This window comes from Apteryx rowi, unplaced genomic scaffold (assembly GCF_003343035.1).
Source record: "Apteryx rowi isolate R43461 unplaced genomic scaffold, aptRow1 scaffold_60, whole genome shotgun sequence".
NCBI classification, from domain to species: Eukaryota; Metazoa; Chordata; class Aves; order Apterygiformes; family Apterygidae; genus Apteryx; species Apteryx rowi.
The window spans coordinates 641760-659893 of record NW_020450872.1 but is presented as its reverse complement, the minus strand read 5'-3'; the positions used below and the strand labels follow the sequence as shown (position 1 = coordinate 659893).

Here is an 18134-nt window from a genome sequence, read left to right as displayed (position 1 = left end):
CTTATTTTCACAGTATGCACAACCAATATGCAATTCTTACAGAGGCCAGCATGTGCATATAATGTACATGTGAACTGCATGCCTGCAGAACATAGAGGCAGACATGGGCACGCAGCTTGCTTTCCTTGTGTTCCGGCTCCACACAGGAAGAGCGCGTGCAGTCCTAGTGGGGACGGCAGAGGTCGATGGACAAATAGCTGGAGGCAAAGAGCTAATTTAGGGCTGGGATTTGTGACACCAGAGCAAAGGGAGTGACACCTTTAAAGAGCAAAAATGTTATCTTAAGTCCAAATGGCTGCCTGCTTTGTTTTGAACCTACCTGAAGAGCTTTGATCTCTGCAAGTGCTGGGGCTTATGGCCAGGTGCCTCACGACCCCCAAGAGGAACTGGCGCATTCGCATGTTTAAGGCATAACACATGAAGACGCATCCCTCAAAAACAACTACGCTGTGAGAACTTTCTAACTCGTTACGAAGGCGAGCAAAGCGGTCTTTCTGTGCTGTCTGTGCTCGGCTCTCTCTCACAACCTCACTCGGCTCTGCTCAGTCTCTGCTTTGGGACACAAGAGGGAACTTGCTTCCCCCACCAGTGGGGTGCACACAGCCCTGGAGACCCCCTGGTTGCCCCCCAGCCCTGCATTGCCCCACTGCCCCTGGCCGGCACGGGGCTCGGCCACAGAAGGGAGGCACAAAGAGCTCGGCGCAGCAAAACCGTGGCTGAGCCTAAACCTGCCGTCCTGAATAGCCCAGCTGGCTAGCGGCAAACAAAAACTCCATCTCTGAGCAACTGTGCCCCCAGCAGCTTTCAATGCACGGTGGCCCTTCTCGCCAGGCTGAATGAATTCCCTGATAACCCTTCCCCCTACCAAGAGGTTTTCCCCCTTTCTCCTCATTTTTAATGCGGGCTGTTAAGCAGGCTTTAGCGAAAGGCTGGGGCTGACCCGGGCTTTCGCTGGCTCGTCCTGCCGTTTCCACAGCAACAGCAGAGGGAGGTGGCACCGCCGGCCTGCGCCTTCATCCAGGGCCGACTTTCCTCCCACAACTTGTGAGCAACAAGTGAAGCAGACACGCACAGAGAGAGGATGTGAGCAAGCAGTGTGGTGCAGGGCGGCGGCACCGGGATGGCTCTGGGGAGCTGGGGGCTGAGGCAGGCGCCCTCCTCGCCTCCCGCCCTGCACGGGGCACGGCTCTCCGTATCCGCCCCCTTGCTTTCCTTAGTTTTAAGGAAACTGGAAAGGTGGAGGGCTGGGGTGGCAAAGCAATTGGTGGGCAGAAAACAATTTAGTAAAGGGTCCTGCTAGGAGCCCATCTGGCTGCACTGCCCCTTTGCGATGGCTTTGCCCATCTCGGAAAGCAGACCGGAGGCATTTTGATAAATGGACTGAAACGGCTGTCTCGCTCCAGCATCTTCCCAGCGCTTCCTCTCCGCCTGCAAGTGCTACGAGTCCTTATGCCAGCTCTCGCTGCTGAGCCCCAGCACATACCCCTAGGTGAAAAAGGGAATAGATGGCCCAGTTTACCAGGGTCGTCCTTGGGTGGCTTTGTTCAAACTAGAAGTTTGTCCTTGTTCCAGCAAAAATCTGGGACACGTTACCGCCTCTATTCCCACCACGCTGCACACTGCTTTCCCACACGTGCCACCCGCAGAGGCCCCTCGCTGGGAGCCCCACACATGCCAGGGCTCAGCCAGGGCCGGCACTGGTGCAGCCCACGAGTCCCGCATCTGCACCAGCAGGGCACGGCAGGAGAGGGTGGGAGGAGAAATACGAGAGGGAAAAGTTGAAGGGATGCAGAGCAGAGCTAGAAGGTGCAAACGTACAAAAGGAGCAGAATAAGGACAACTTAATATGCAAGGGAAGGGCAGATGATAAAGCAAGGAAGCAAAGAACGAAAGATCATGGAGAAACTGGAGTCGAGCAGATACTTAGCAGAGAGTCTGTAGAGAAAAGACCCAAAAATAATTAGGGTAAGCGCCGTAGCTGAAAAGAAATGATGAAACATGAGTAAAGTGAGAGTAGGTGCAATCAGGAATGTGTCAATTGGGTAAACAGGGGAATATGGTAAATACTGGCAATTACATAAATAAGATAAATATTAGGTAAATATGGGAAGAAATGTTGAATATGTTCCCTTGTTGGGGACTGCCTCCACAGTCCTACCTGCAGCCATGAGGAGCATGGCAGGCAGTAGCTGAAGAGGGAAGTATTTCTTCCTCAGCAGCAGAAAAATGTTCCAGGTCGTGCCACAGCCACAGGCTCCTGGCGTTGGACACTGCCCCACGGGGAGGCTGGAAAGCACAGAAGAGGAAGTGTGGCTCTTGTAAATCAGACACTTTTCCAAGGAAGCTGCTGGCAAGATTTATTGGGAGAGCATGGCTCTGCAATGAATTCCTCTGTGCTCTCTCTGCTAGCAGTAAACTTTATCCTTTCTCCCCATCCTTCTTTTCTCTCTGTCAATTGGAGGGAGAAACAGCAGCAGCCCTTCTTGGAGATCAAAGTTTTAGCAGGCAACAAAGACCTCCAAGGAGGCTGTTGCCATGGCTCCCTTAGTAAGGGAGGTCTTTTAATCATGCCAATCCTTTGTTAGCAGCGTGTGGCTGTCGCTGGCAAATAAGAAGGAAAAGAACGGTAAAAAAACCTTGGCAACAAGTTGCACCTCTAAATGGCGTGAAATAAACAACGAGGAGTAGCCTGGGTTAGGATGAGCAGGAGCAGGATTGGACCGAGACTGCAAAGGAGGCAGCGCGGAGGTTCGGGGCACGGCTGCAGGACCAAAGGAGGCCATGCACATTGGCGGGGGGGGGAGGAGGGGACACACTGGTGTCCCTGGTGGCATCAAGGCCTTTGCTAGCTTTTTAAGCGGAGAACTCCCACGCCTACCACTGCCTTTGCCTGCCAGCACTACCCGTCATCGGTCACAAAAGCACAGCTCAAGGTCGGAGAGCCCTCGTTATGAAGTCGCTTATGGACACTGCCCAAGCCAAGTCCTGGCCCTCTAGCCTCCACCACAGGGCCAACAGCACCAACACTACTGCCAAGCCCTGTGACCAAGTACTGGCTCGGACGCTGCTGGCAGCTTTTCAGAGTAACAGAGCAAACTCCTAAAACTCTCATCTTTAAGGGAAAATTTTGCCAAGAACTTTTCTATCTCTGAAACTACATCAACTTTTATAATACCACCTCTCCTGGAACACAAGAGATTCCAAACCTGTCTATTTTTATACCAGGTATTGAGTCATTTTGCTGAGTAAGAACTGTCTTATTAGCATGGAGCACCATACACACACGTCCCAGTAGGGATCTATCCTCTCCGTAAGCCAACGCATGTCTGTATTAGTACATTAGTTACTGTGAAATATGCTGTGTGTATGTGTATATACTTTCATTCCTACCTATGGGTGTTAGACTTAAAATTTTTCATTTTTAGATCATATGAATATTGGCTGGTAATATGTTACCGAAGATCTCAGTTTACCAATGTTAAGTGCTTGCTAACTTCAGAAATTAAAAAAATCTCAACTGCTAATTGTTGTCAATTTAAAACATAATGGCAGTAGAAGCTGAAGCTTCTAAAAGATTAATTCATAAAATAATATTCCACTAATATATCATTCACACAGTATTAGCTGCCAAATGGGATAGAGAACTAAAGAAGGCAATAGCTGCCCAGCAAAACACACGGCTCACTAACCCATCAGTCCAACAACTGGGATTAGTGGATCACTTTCCTGCCCCTTTCAGGAACCTGGCATGTTCTTGGGAATGAAGCAACTCAAAGTATGTCTAAACTATGTAAAATTTTACAATGCAAACATTCCCGAGCTTGCATAGACCTACACTGTCAGCCACTGCAGCATCTGTAGATGTACCAGCTTGGGATGAGAGCGGTATAGCTGCTCTCACAAGACTCTGCATCTTACTAGCAAATTCTGGCTCTCAGATGGGCTTACTGGGGTATATGAAACATCATGCAACTAAGCTAGACCACTTCCTCATGTGGGCTGAGTCACATGAAGCTCGATGGGGTATCTGTTGACACTGCCCTGTACTTCTGATTCAAGGGTTACTCCAGGCACCCTGCACCCACTGCACGGATACACTTGGGAGTTTCCTTAAACAAAGGCTGCACTGAATGACTTTATTAAAGCCCACGGACATTCTCATATGAAAAGCAGTGCATAGGTGCTATGAATAACAATTTGATTAGGAGCACTGCCTGCATGTTTAAAGAAGCAGGGTGCTCAGCTGCTAGCTACTAAAATAGAAATGTGAACTTCCTTAAATTTAGGAATTCAGCCTTTTTGGTTCAATCATACATTAATTCTAAAAAAATTACAATGTACAAAGTTGCAAATGGATTCAGTAGCCTAGATGTAATGTCAGCAAAGGGCTCTAATATTCTAGTGAAAAACATGAGTGCAGAGAGCATTGCTTGACTCCTGTTGTGCAATTGCTAAGCTCTGTATTAGCCCTGATGCAGCAGAAGTAGAGTTCATGCAGTTTCTAGCATGCTGGACCCTGTTCGGAGATTTCAAGCACCACCAAAATACAAATATTTAATAAAAGTGTAATAATACTTTTTAATTAGAATTTTTTCATTACTCTGCAGTAGGTCCACTTCTAGCCAATGTCTTTCTGAGGCAGAGAAGTTTCTACTATTCCTCTTCCCACCCCTCCACTGATTCCCTTAAAGAGGGTTAGTGTAAGTCCCTGACTAAGCAATACCTACTGTATGGTCTTTTCAGCAAAGTACATAAATACATGCTTAACATCAGGTATGCTTTTTAAATCCTATCAGCTTTGCTGAGCACAAATGGATGTAAATAAATGCTTAGATGGTTTTCTGAAATGGGCCTGAAATGAAGACAGCTCATAGGATTTTCTGATGCTACCTAGAGCTGTCCAGTCTCTTAGTGTCTCAACATGAACATGCAGATGACAAATCCCAACATTCAATTCCATCATGACCTAGGCAGACTCGCTATTCAGACTGCACTGGAAAACCTTCAAACAGAGCCAGAAGTCCCTGTGATTGCTTCCCTAAGAAAACAAAGGAATACTATAATATGCTCAAGTTTTGGATTTTTCTCAGAGTTGTGAAAAAGTGGCTTCTGACCAATTTTTAATGTTGCAGTTCACTGGGTAATCGCAGAATCCTGCATTTTTAGCTAAGCAAATTTCTATTCATTTATTCACACCATTAGGTATTTACAGTTTGCCTCTCAGATCTTCCAAGGTTTCTAAGTGAGATTAATTTGCCCTGTCTAGTAGCATCTTTCTCTAAGCAAAATACACCTTAAGTTTTGGTATTAATGTAAAACCACCAGAAGGGACATTTTCCTTCTTCCTTTTCTGTACTGACTGGTTTCTTTTCTTATTCTAATTTTCCCATTTTCTCCTATTCAGAAGATGAAAGAAATTAAAATCCTGCTCTATTCAAAATGTCAATTCATGTATTCAATCTATAAGCAATGTAAAATTTATCTGAAAAAACACTGTAGTGGGAAGCAAACAGCAATGTGCTGTGAGAACCACAGCATCTCTTACAGATACCATCCCTCCACTGATCCAGCCGCTCCAAAAGGGAAACTGGGTTCCACCCAAACAGCAGCAAACAGCAAACAAAACCCTCTTACCATGCATCCCCTAGGACTGTGGACACTCTCAGATCCACATCAGTATTCACTGTCTTCCTGCAAGTCACTAGTATCTGGAAGAGCAGTGGGATGGAATAAAAAGTATCCCAGAAGATGGCAGGATGTTAAGAAACGGTATTTTTACTACTGGTTGCCTCCTCCTCCTCTAGGCAGTACTGGAGAGAAAGAGAGGAAAAGGAAGAAGAAATACAGACAAAGGTGGAAGGAGAAGAGTAAGGTGGGAAGAGGAAAGGAAGGAAGATGGGTAGGTAACCTGGAATTGCTCTGAAAACTGGAATGCCGCCTCAGTACACATTACCCAGGAGAAGAAATACACACAAGCTGCGCCAAACAGCATGAGGCAGAACAAAGTATACCCACAATAGGTATGCCTTCATGCTGCTGCCAAACTTAGCGAAGAGCACTGCGTGAACTCCAAGGTCAGACACGCAGGCTACGGTGAACAGAAAAGCAGACACAGTTCAGGTGATGCAGCCTGAGCTACACATTTCCTCCCGACATAACCGCAATGAACTGGGGCCAGGGGCATCATCAAGCCAGCCTCGGAGGAGGGGATTTCTTTGTTTTTCCCCCATGTAGTCTTCTGTACACACTGAAAAACAGATTCTTCCTGTTACCATGGCACTGTATCATCACTGGTGTCTGAGCACAGTTATAGACACAGATAGGAGAGATACCAAATCTAGACAGGAAGGTGAAGAAAGGACAAAATTCAACAGTTCATCATCATGCAGCCACAGTCAGCTCCTCTGAGGAGGCTACATAACAGCTACTGCTGCTACCTGGCAGGGATAGCCTCACCTGAACCATCACAGGTCAGGCTTGCACCTATTACTAGTATCTGATACACAGTCATACTGTGGATTTGGACAGGGGTATGGCACTGTTTTCTGTAGGGACCCATTCCCCAATTGTCCATCACCTGATGTTCTGAAGGAATGAGTGGAGGAGATAGCACTGTTGAAATCCCTCACCCAAGCCTTTCAGTCTGGTTTTATTTTTTGATGACTACTATAGCTCCAAAATGTAAATGCCAATTAAATTCTGATCTTAGCCATGAGATCAAGGGCTCTTGACAGATGTGTTCTACCATATACCTACACATATCACCCACACGCTAGAGACTCATCCTTTTTTATATTTCCTTCACAGGATGTGTAGAATCTGTACAGTCAAGAACCATAAGCATACTGACCAGCAGAATGAACACTGGTGTCAGGAGGTCTTAAGGTAAGCTGGAAAAAACTCATCCTACCCTCCTGGGATATAGCTATTCAACACTTATATCAATATAACTAAGGCAGTCTAGGGGCAAAGTACTATAGTTGGCTTAAAGCAGTCTCAACAAAACGCCCCTAAAAAGGCCTAGTTCTACTCAGCTTCTCTCCCCCAGCTGGGATGGATGCTTTCTTGACCTGTGCAGGCAGCTGGATTGCAGAAGCCATTGCTGAAAGCTAACCTTGGGAATAGGAAATAAACCGATCCTGCTGACCATGCTGCACAAGGGAGTTCAACAGAAACACAGAGTCAGGAGTGCAAACTGAAGGGAGGATAGATCCTTTCAGTGGCAGCACCAGCTCAGATCTGGTTAGGGTGATCGTGAAACTGTACCTCTAACTGTACAACTGTAATTAGCCAGACAGCCAGAAGAATCTACCATATTGACATGCTCAAGCTATTAAATACAACACGTCTTGACATCCCAACAGGTCAGAAAAGTAGGACCAAGGGAATGTTAAAAGACTACAAAAAACATACAATTTGATTAACTTTTAGGAGACTATTTTTTAAAGACTCATTCTCAGGTGTTCACTTTGCTGCAAGTTTATTGTTTTGTGCCTTTAAAGCAAGGGTTCTGACTTTCCACAGCCCTGAACTTTCTGTAGTCATTTACACCTGTGTAAAGTGCTAGCAATGTGGGTGTAAACATTACTATTCTGGTTTGGTAGCATTTGCCACCCACTTTGTCTAGGTGTGAATGAGTGCACAAAGTGCAAGGCAATGGTGAAGGTACTGCAGGGACTGTTTTACATAGATCTTACATCCATAGTAAAATGGTGCAGAGATATGCAGAGAGACAGAATGAAAGATACATCAGCTGTCTACTGAACGCAGGGCAATCTGCTAAGAGAACTTACCAAGTACAAGCAGCTCCACCGACTCTTCATTCTTGCCCTCCACATCATCAGGTGTGATAATAAGGCAGTAATAGAGCCCACTGTCTCCCCACATCAGCTTCCCAATCTGAAGGTCTGCATCTGAAAGGTAAAAAAGAGAAGTCAGGGTTTCCCTACAACACCACTCAGAGGAGTGAAGTGTTGAAAGCATGAGGCCCAGCTCCGACTCACAAATCCATTCTGTTTTCTTACTAAGAGGAGGGGTTGGGCTTATTCAGAGTATCACACTACTTGAGAAAAAGCTGAACAGGCTCAAGACTCTGGGGCTGTAAGTGGGAAGACTGGTAATGTCAAAGAGGAAGCTCATTCTGCAAGCACAGAGAGCAGGAGGGCTAACTAACATCACCCTTTGGCCTCCCTATTGCCTAAGGCCTGGGGTCCTGACAGCGCTTGTGCCAGGCAAGAAGGGCATAGGCAATCTCCTCTGTTGCACTTCAGCCATCTGCCAAAGACATTACACTGATTGAAGGGAAAACACTCCCCTCACCCCCATTGAGGGTGAATGCATGCTCTCCATATCAAGGGGCCCAGGACTCGCCTCCTCTTCTGGCTAGGCGGTCTTCTGAGTGAAGCAGAAGGCTTGTAAATTTGAGGGACACAGTTTTGCACAACCTTCCATGGCAAACTTTTAAGGACATTGCCACCCCTTATCTCCACCCAAATTGACTTCAACCCACTGAAATCTCTTCCTTTCATATTGCCTAAGGCTGTGTGGGTTTAATGTTCACRATGGAGTAAGCTGTTAAGCCTGGAGGATTATAATTAAATTATAAATTAAATTAAAATTATAGGATAATTTTAGTATTTCAGAAGGGAGGAAACATCAGAGGAGTTTTTAAGGAAGACAGACCTAGCCTGCAGAGACTGAGTTTATAGTTTGCTTGCTGGCACTCCTGTGTTAAGGAAAATCTCTATATACAGAGCAATATACAGAAGCCAAGAATAAAAAGACTTGGAAACTAGAGCTTCCCCTTTGTCAAAGGGAAAAGACTTCTCTGTCAGGGTTAGAGACCTGCATGGGTTGGTTGGTTGAGTCCTAAATGTCTGACATACAAAAGCTCACTTTCAGCAGCCTTTATTAAGGTAAAGAGTTAACTGAACAACTCTTGCTGGCCTCTAGTACCCCAAACTGCCAATTCTAACCCCCATCAGCATCACTGAGGCAGGAGAGTTACCGTGGACAATGCTGACATCTCTTTCCTTATAGAAGTCCCCTATCGTGACGGCAGATCCTTGTTTGGAAGCCACAACGCGCACCGTCCTCCTGCTGTCCACGCAGTCTAGGTAGGGATCCCAGTCCAGGTTCCTCTTGCTCATTGTTTGTAAGCCAGAAGTTGCCATACCCAAAGCTTCTCCCATCCGGTCCTGGCAGTAAGATTTAAACCTCCACTGTACCACAGCTGGTTGGGTGGAAGAAGTAGAGAAATGGCAGCGAAGCAGAGCAGGCTGAAACAACATGGCCACCTTCTTCTTTTCAGGCACAGTGACTTGCAACCCCTCCACCTCAGCTAAAAGACAAAATCATGAGTGTCATATGCCTTCACATGGCTTGAAGAGGAGGTTAAGTCATTTTACGTGCATAAAATTAGAATGACTGTCAGTTTCACATGTTAGCGTACAATAGCCCTTAGTGTATATAAGCAGGGATGTTGGCAGCAAAAGTAAGTTTGCTTTTTTGATAGAATACAGCCACAATGAAGAATAAAACACCATGGGGCCCAAGGCTCGTATGTGGTAGCATTCCTATACTCTGTACAGACCCTAGCAGAGTGACACGCTGATTCATGGCTTCCATGGCAGATTCCTAGATAAGGGAGAGAGATTTTAGGGACAGCTATACTCCACTTCTAAAGCAGGTTACCCAAGGGGCTAGACCGTGAGCTCATACCAGTCCCAATGCAGAACAAGTCATTCCCCTCCCAATTTCAGTGGTGTCACCCCTCCTCTTTAAGGGTAGGTCAGCGCACAGACCCTGGCCCAGCATATTGCACGCCAGTGCCCAGTTAGTGCTACTGCCATGCCAAACTCCAGAATGCAAGAAGAGGTGGATCCCAATTGCACAACTCCTGCTGTGACTGGCATGTAGCACTGAGAGAAATTGCTCTGTGTGGGAGGTGTAGAGAAAAACGGCCCAAACACTCAAGCTTTTTACATTCCCGGGGAAGAGATGGCTTTCAGCGCGTAATGTTTATCTGCCAGCTGACAGGAAAGCTGCAGCCCAGGCTGATGTATTAGGGCCTCAGAGAAGACACATGGGAATGAACTGCATATGGGGCTGTTGCCACATTCTTGTGTAGTTTAGGGCAAAGCTGAGAGCTGGTCAGTGAYGCCAGCAGAGAGCCCTCAGGAGAGTGAGGTGCTCCATCTATTCGCAGGGGAATGGCAAAAGCCTCCCATGCATGCCCCTCATTGCCTCCTTCCCACGCTGCAGGCAGCAATGACTTATAAAGCACTTACATGGTTGCGGAAACATATGCTGACACTTTCCAAAGTGGCAACATGCCTACCTGTGGGGGCAGAGGAATTGCCCATGAGCAACATGGTGTACCTAAGGTGGCATGAGTTTGTAACCAGGGGCACTCTCTGCAGCTGAGGAACACCAGGGCCTGTCCGTGTGGTTTGTATGGGAGAAAGGGCAAATCAGTTTGGAAAGTGCTGATGTTGGCAGTTTCGTACACACAGTTAAGATAYACCCCTAGACACAGAGCAATGCATAGCGAAAAAAGAAGAGACACAAGGAAATACTCAGGAGAAGAAAGCGGATGGGCATATTCACACTGCACGGGGAGAGGGACTGCTGCACTAGCAGGGTTAGGAGAAGCATAGGGAGGAATGAAAGAGCGAGAAAAAAAAAAGGTCTTCCTGGTGTAGGGAAGCAGTCTGAGAGAAGGACAAATGCCAAGAAAGAGAAAAACATAGACAGAGGAAGAAGAAAATACCAAGGTAAGTATAGGAAGCACAAGGGTAAATAGAAGGATGACAATCAGGAAACCAGAAGGGTTATATTTAGCTGGAGGAAGCTAAAGAAGGTGTCTCAACCTAGATCAAAATAATTTCAGAGGGCTGGGACCAGGTTGCAGGAGATTAAGAAAAGATGTAGTGAAGAGAAGAAATGAAGTCAGCAAAAATAAACCACCCACTCCAAAAACTGGAGAYGAGAAGTAGATGGGAGCTAGCAAAAGAAACTAAAATGATAGAAGATATCTTGAGGATAGGGAAAAAAGGCATAGAGACTAAAGCAGAGAGAGAGCAAGCAGTGAATGCATCAACAGAAGGAAAACAGCAGGCAGGGAGGGATGGGGTCAAGTTGGAGCCAGCTGAAGAGCTGGAAAGCGAAAGCAAGCAAAGACCTCATGACCAGGAGCCAGGACCAAAGGAGAGTGCGGGGCTTGGACCAACACCAAATATGCACTTTGACAAGTTATCAATGTCTATACTGTCAATCACAACAAAGCCTATAAACACTAGTTAGGGGATAAAAACATACTACAGACTAAACATTATTTCACATGAGAGGCAAACTAGTCACTGATACTAACAAAGAGTTACTGGTCTGGGCAGGATTTAACTCGGAGACCTACTAAGTGAGGGCTTGCAGTGCACAAGGGTGGAGAAATGCTGGACTATACATCTAATGAAGGCATGATATTATGCATAGAGTACTTGTGCTGGATGGAAGTTGCACAGGAGATGTCATCAGTTTTGCCAGAACTGTCTGGATCAAAATCCAGATGCTGAAGCATGTGTATTCTCCAGAATACCATGAAGCACAGCTGAGGTCCCTACAAGATGCTCCCACAGGAGGGGCCAGGGCATGAGATAGTCCCACCACTTTGTTGAGGCTCAGGCAGAGTGATAACTTGAGCAGTGGCAGCTGGCATGTTTCTGCCAGGCCTGAGAAGAGGGACAGAAATGTGGAGGGCATGCAACAACTTGGGAACCATGCGGTGACGTTTTGTTATTCTCCTCTCTCCAGAGACCCATGCTTCCTGGGTTGCATTTCAATTCAAGAGACATGACAAACACCTTGAAAAATGAATGGTCCCAGGTCCAACCTTTTTCTGACAGCTCTGTGCCTGACCCCACGTGGTCCATGGCCAAAGTCAGCATGTGACATGAGCTGATCAAGTCACCCATCACATTACTTTAGCTTCAGGGAAAAAACAGTGACACAGTGAATATTTAAATCTTTCCCTTGTGAATGAAGTACTGGTGCTTAGTAAACACAGTGCTTTCAGTTAACTAGGCACCGTAGCCCTCCTTCGCTGTTAATGAGATTAATGAGTTTGGCAACCCAGGGACTGCTTTAATAAATGATTAGCTGAGCTTTAGCAAATTCTCATCTGACTAACTTTCCCTTCCCCACCCCCATGCGAATGTCTATATTGAGAAAAAGAAACTTGTAAGCAGCTTTGGGGAAATTTTTTTCCTCTATCAAAAAGTGTTTGGGAAATGTGCAGTAAATTATCTGGCATCTTATGTATCCTATCCTGAGTTCTCTATGATCTTTTTTAATATTCTTTTCAGATCTTTTCCAGGAATAGCATTCGAGAGCAACAAGGTATCTCAGATTGAGAGACTGGAGCAATGGAAGCTCTAGATCTATTTAAGTCAAATTACATACATGTACAATTATATAGGGCTGAACTTGGAAATCATACACCTGTTATTTCCTCTGCCAAAACAAACAAACAAACAAACAAACAAACAAACAAGCCAGATTCTATGTCATTGCTACAACAGCATCTATTAAAAAGGCTAACAGGATACTAGACTGCCTGAAGACAAGATGGTGGCTTTATACCTATCAGTTGTGTCTGTGCGTGCAAATTACAGAGGTCTGCTTAGGGCTTCCTCAAGTCAAAGGAGAAGCTGCTGAACTCAAACATATTCAAAAGACATTAGCCAAGATAGGAAAGGCCTCACATGTGTCAGAGGACAAAAGCGTGGGCTGCTTACATAGCAGAGCAAAAAGATACCAAAAATGGGAAGATACCAAAGATGGAAAAATAGCAAAGATGATGACAAGCTAAGTGACAGCAGACTGTGGTAGCTCTTGGTCTAGTTTAATATAACTAGGACTAAAACAGAACTGAATTGTGCTCTGCTATGTTTGGACTAACATGGACAGAATAAGATTGGCTCTTATTTCAAAATAATCACAGAAACCTAACTCCTGCACTCCAGAGAGGCAACCTGTTTATTATGAATTTCACAATGTTTGAACTTTCACGGGAAAAATCTAGTTCTTAGAGTCATAGGATTACATGAGAATTTTACTCTCCTTTCTCATTCTCCTAAAGCCCTGGAAAAAGGTCTGCAAATATTAATCAGGTACACCTTAAAAACACAATAGCCTTACCTTCAGAAAGCAAAAAGAATCCATGTTTGTGTTTGCATGTGAGTGTGAGTGTGAGTGTGTGTGTGTGTGTGTGCTTGTGCATCTGTGCATACACTCATGAAGAAAGAGCTTAAAAAAGATCACATTTCAAAAATACAATGTTATGKTTTTTGCCTGTTTCTTATTGGCAATGTGTATCTGTCTCCTTTCTCTGTGATTCTTTCCCTAAACTATTCTCACATTATGTATTCAAACTATGCAATCAACATTAGACACAAGCTATCACTGATACATTTCAGCAGTGATTAAAGAAAATTCCAGGAAATGATTATAGAAGGGGAGTATTTGTATTCAGCCTTGTGAGCTTGATCTCTGTTAAGTGCCTTCTAYGACTAAAAGAGAGAGGGCAATTCAGAGGTGATAACTGAGGTTCWTGCTTTCAGTTGCCCTCAGGAGGAGCCTACGCTTCCCTGAGGGTAGATGGGTCCCAGGAAGATTTAGCTTCACTACACAGCCTTAAGATAGCCTTTATGAATGGAATAAAGTTGATCTGAAGCACTAATCCCTGTAATGACCAACCAAATACAGTTCAATATAATAGGTCTCAGGCTGCATCTTTCTAGCACTTAAGATAAGAGTTGAGTCCAAGAGAAGGCAGTATGTGCTGTTCTTCAGGTCAGCATGGTTCTCCCTGTCTGCATGCGCATCACCTCTCTCTTGGTAATTATTTGGCCCACACCACCATTTGCCTGAGGCAGTGTAGCTGATGCTATGAACCTACAAAAATTACATTGCCAGATTTTATGCATCTTTATTGACACGAGCAGCAGGTGTGCATACAGGAGAATGAAAGTCCTTAGGTCCTGAACAAAGCAGCTCAGGAGAATTAGTCCAAGACTATACTTAAGGGTTTTGGCAGGAAAGCATACCTCCACTGGTAAGACAGAGTGCTCCTAGGATATTTTACATCACTTCCCCAAACAAAACAAACTACTCACATAAAATGCTGTACCTTTTTTGGAGTCTTGGCTAGTACACATGAGTTAAAGGTGTTATTTCTTTCCCTGCTGAACAGAGGCATGCTGTCAACAATTTCAAGTGTGGGTCAAGCCTAACTCAGGAGGTGCAAGATCTGGGCTTGAGAGTGGAAAGTCAGAGATGATATACAGAAGTGTAAGCAGGTGAATGGAGAGCCAGGGTGATCACTGAGGTTGTGTTGTATAGGTTCTTGACTATACTGGCAAGGTTGGTCTAAATCCAATTCATTGCACTTCATTAGCAAAAACCATGACCATCAGATTTTGTTGTGTGGCTTATGGAAAATGAACTGGATGACATGGTCTAGTTCCTACTGGACTTCCGTTCCTACCTCCATGGCTATTAATTGTCAACTTTGTTAGCCAGCAAGATACCAAGATCTAAATAGGTCAACTGCAGCTGAGGCAGAAACATGGTAGCGCTCTGTAGCAAAACAGAATTTCGGCCCCCAGCTGCTTAAGGTGGATGGGGGCAAAACCAAAGCAGCCAGAGATAAGCATGGCCTTGCACACCCAACTCTTGGGACAGAGAACTTCACTATGAAAATGCTCTGCAAAGGACACAGGCTGGACTCTGCAAAGTGACTGTGTGGGACATTGGACCATTCTTCCCACTCCCACATTCTGTGATATGGTTCCTCAGACATCCTGTGCTTCTGACTTCACTGGAGAAGTAAAAGCCCTTGCATAGTCCTTGGCATTTCAGGGCTGTGTACAACAGCTCAGGACATTTCATGGGCTTCTCTGGGTATCAGTCTCTTCTCGACAGCTTCCCCACACTCATTACACCCTCTTACAACATGGTATTCTCTATTGTCCCTTTTGCACATTCCCCAAAGTCACCCTGGATGTTTCCAGGTGAATTACTAGTTCAGCCTTGGCCACCAGATCAAATCCACCCTGTTTTATTACTGTCTGAAGGCTATTACAACTGTCAGGTGGCTCCTGTTTCACAGTCTTGGTTCAAGACCACAGAAATCATTCCCAGAGCTGTCACTTAGCAATAGGTCACCAGCAGAAGCCTGAGAACTAACGAAGAGAGCTGGAAGAGTGGTCTTATTTCACTCCAAGCCTTGTAACGCCAAGCCATAATGCTTGACCTTGGGGTGGCATTGGGATTTCCACTGGTGTCAGTCCCTTTCCAGGTTTTTTTTTTATTCACAGGAATAAAAAGAAAGAAAAATGTGATTTTTTCCCCCCAGTTACACTAAGCTTATGGTGGGTGCAGCCAATCAAGAGAAGTCAGAAGAATGCTTTAAACCAAGGCAGAGAAAAACAGTCCAGCCATTTCTCTGTCATCCCAGGGAGTCTGCTCAATTGACCTGGAAAGAGCAAAGCACAACTGTGCTCCAACGTGCCCCCTCTATCTGCTGCCTGCCCTTACAGAGCTCCTAAACTGTGGCTGCCAAAGCAGAGGTAGTAAATCTACCCACCTTTGTGTTAAACYGTTTCAGTGACTCTTCTGCACAGCGAAGGCAGAAAGGTACTGAGTACCAAATTATTAGTGAAAAATGACTTAAGAGGGAGAGAAGATCATGTTTTAATGTGGACAGTCTCCTAGCTGTAATCTTTCCAGGCTTAGGCTGAGTTTTAAGGAAGAGACAAACAAAAAAAGCTTTGCTCTCCTGTTCTGTGGGTAAACGCTGAACTTTAGTCTCCAATGCAGCACTTCTCTCTTGTTTTAAATGCATTAGGAATCAAGCATTAAGAATAAACATGAGGGGAGGCCCCATTGCAGAACGACGCAACACTTGTAAGTTTACAAGAACCAGCTGTACAAAGGGGCTTAGAGACACTTGAAAAACTGTACCTTCTTTTTCCACCATATGAGAGGAGCACACTCCCACACACGTCCCAAACCATGCCACTTCACCAGAAGGAATAAAGGACGACTTGCTCTTCATCCTTTTGCTATTGTTATTAAAACGCTAGCTTTAGGCATGTGGGATAACAGGGCAGGAGGAAGAGAAGCCTGACCAAGCCCCCTGTACTTCACACATGACTTTCTGCAGTTGCAGTGAGAAGTCACAGTGCACAAAAACAAACAAAAGATAAATGCAAGAGCCAAAAATTAAAGACAGACAAAGGACAAAGATGAATTATTGCTGGGAGGAAAGGAACTGTGAGTGCCGATTAGAAATTTCTCAGCCTACCTAAAGGAGGGAGGAGGGGAAGGAAGGGGGGTGAGAAGCTCTCTCACTTTCTTGCTCTCTTTTGTCTCTCTGCTTCCTCCCCATCTTGCACAGTCTCTTACCCTGCTCTCTCCACCTCCTGACCCCCTCCTCCTTCTCTTTTTCAGAGCGGGAGTGTACTGATTTGGCTGGATTAGGGTTCCTTACCTTGATAAAGACCATTCATTCCTTTGCACAGTCACTGGGGAGAAAAAAGATCTTGAATCCACGTTTGCCAGTCAGTCTCTCGCCCTCTTCTCTGCACGCGCGCACACACACACACACTGACTCACACACACCTTTGCTTATTTGCTTTCTCACAGCCACAAAAGAGGACAGCAGCCCCTGCTCCATCCCTGGCAACAGTGGCTGGGAGGCAGGAGGGGAGCACGCTGGCACAGGCTGCCTCCATCTCCCAGCACACAGCTAACCTGTTGCCTGCCGGAAGCCTGCGCCTGCCGGCCGCCAACAATACCAGGGGCAGGCAATCCTGCCTCCAAAGCTGAGGACTAGAGGAGACGGGAAGGTCCTCCTACTGCAGCAGCACCTCTCACTCTGCACAAACCTTGCATGCTCCAAACTGCAGTCAGGCGCTGTCAGTAATCATGAGCTACCCTTAACAGGGGGAGAAAGGTGTCAACAGCCCAGTCTTTTAGACTGATGGGAAAGTCCTGACCTAGCCAGACATGCCCAGATAATGAAGCTCTTTAAAAAGAGGGAGGAATGTAATGCCATGTTTATCTACACCCTGCACTCCTCCTCTTTACCAGTCCCTGGAAGCTACTTATCAGTATACTACCACGGCTGGTAGGTGTGCAGCAGCAGGTCTGGGTGCGCTGGCACCCCAGACCGAAGCGGTACACCTTTGGAGGCAGCCAAGCGAGAAGGAGGGAGGGAGGGAAGATGAGCTGAAGCCCCAGATGAGGCCATGAAACCCTGGAAGGGAGCAGCAGGCAGGCACCAGTGCTGAAGATGACTCAGAGCGAAAAAGAAAGGAAAGGGGTGGGTGGGTGGTGGGAGAGAGGTGTTATGACTAAAAGCTGAATTTACTGCTTTTGAATCCTAAATCTGAAAAGGAAGAGGGAAGAGCCCGAGGTCTCTTCTGTGGGATACACTAGTGGTGGGAAATATTTGCCACCTAATCCAAGCGCTTCTTTTTCTTCCCTGTGCCTCTAACCGGTCTCCCTGTCTAAGTCAGCCAGCTGCAGCCCTTCCGAAAGCCTCCTGCTCTTGCCCGAGCCTGGCTGCTGCACCGGCTCCGGGAGGCAGCCCCTGCCTCTCCCCCGCGCCGGCTGCCGCCCGCTTTGCCGCTCTCAGTCCGGCGCTGCCCTCAACCCCCTCCTCTCCTCCCTGCCCTGCTCTCTGGCCGGCCCCCTCCAGCCCCCTGCCCTCCTCGCAGCCCTCCTGCCCCCTCCCCGCTCGCTCGCCGGGGGCTCGCCCGCCTTCCCCGGGCGCCAAGCCGCGGAGGGGAGGCGAGAGAGCGGCACCGCTGCCCCGGGGGCTCAGCCCCGCGCCCGCGCCCGCCCCCGCGGCGGAGCGGCACCTCGCCGAGCTCGGCCCTGCCGGGAGGGACGGCACGGGACGCGACGCGACGCGACGGGACGGGCAGGTGCCGCCAGGGCCCCCGCGCCAGCAGCGCCCCGGGGCCCGGCACACGCCTCCCGCAGCGCGGTCCGCGCACGCTGCCTCCGCGGGCGCCCCCCAAACCCGGCGCCTCTCTCCCGCAGAAGTAAACAGACCAAAACCGCCCGCC

General features: G+C 46.9%; 1 protein-coding gene across 1 annotated transcript in view; it reads right to left on the bottom strand.

The window, feature by feature from the left end:
* Positions 1-10373, bottom strand: part of ILDR2 (immunoglobulin like domain containing receptor 2) — a 32201-nt gene extending 21828 nt beyond the window's left edge. The window contains exons 1-3 of the mRNA XM_026083422.1: positions 10340-10373; positions 9008-9340; positions 7794-7913 (exon numbers count right to left, since the gene is read on the bottom strand). Coding sequence (XP_025939207.1) covers positions 7794-7913; positions 9008-9340; positions 10340-10373 — 487 coding nt within the window. The remainder of the gene's footprint in view (positions 1-7793; positions 7914-9007; positions 9341-10339) is intronic.
* Between the last annotated feature and the right edge of the window lie 7761 nt (positions 10374-18134).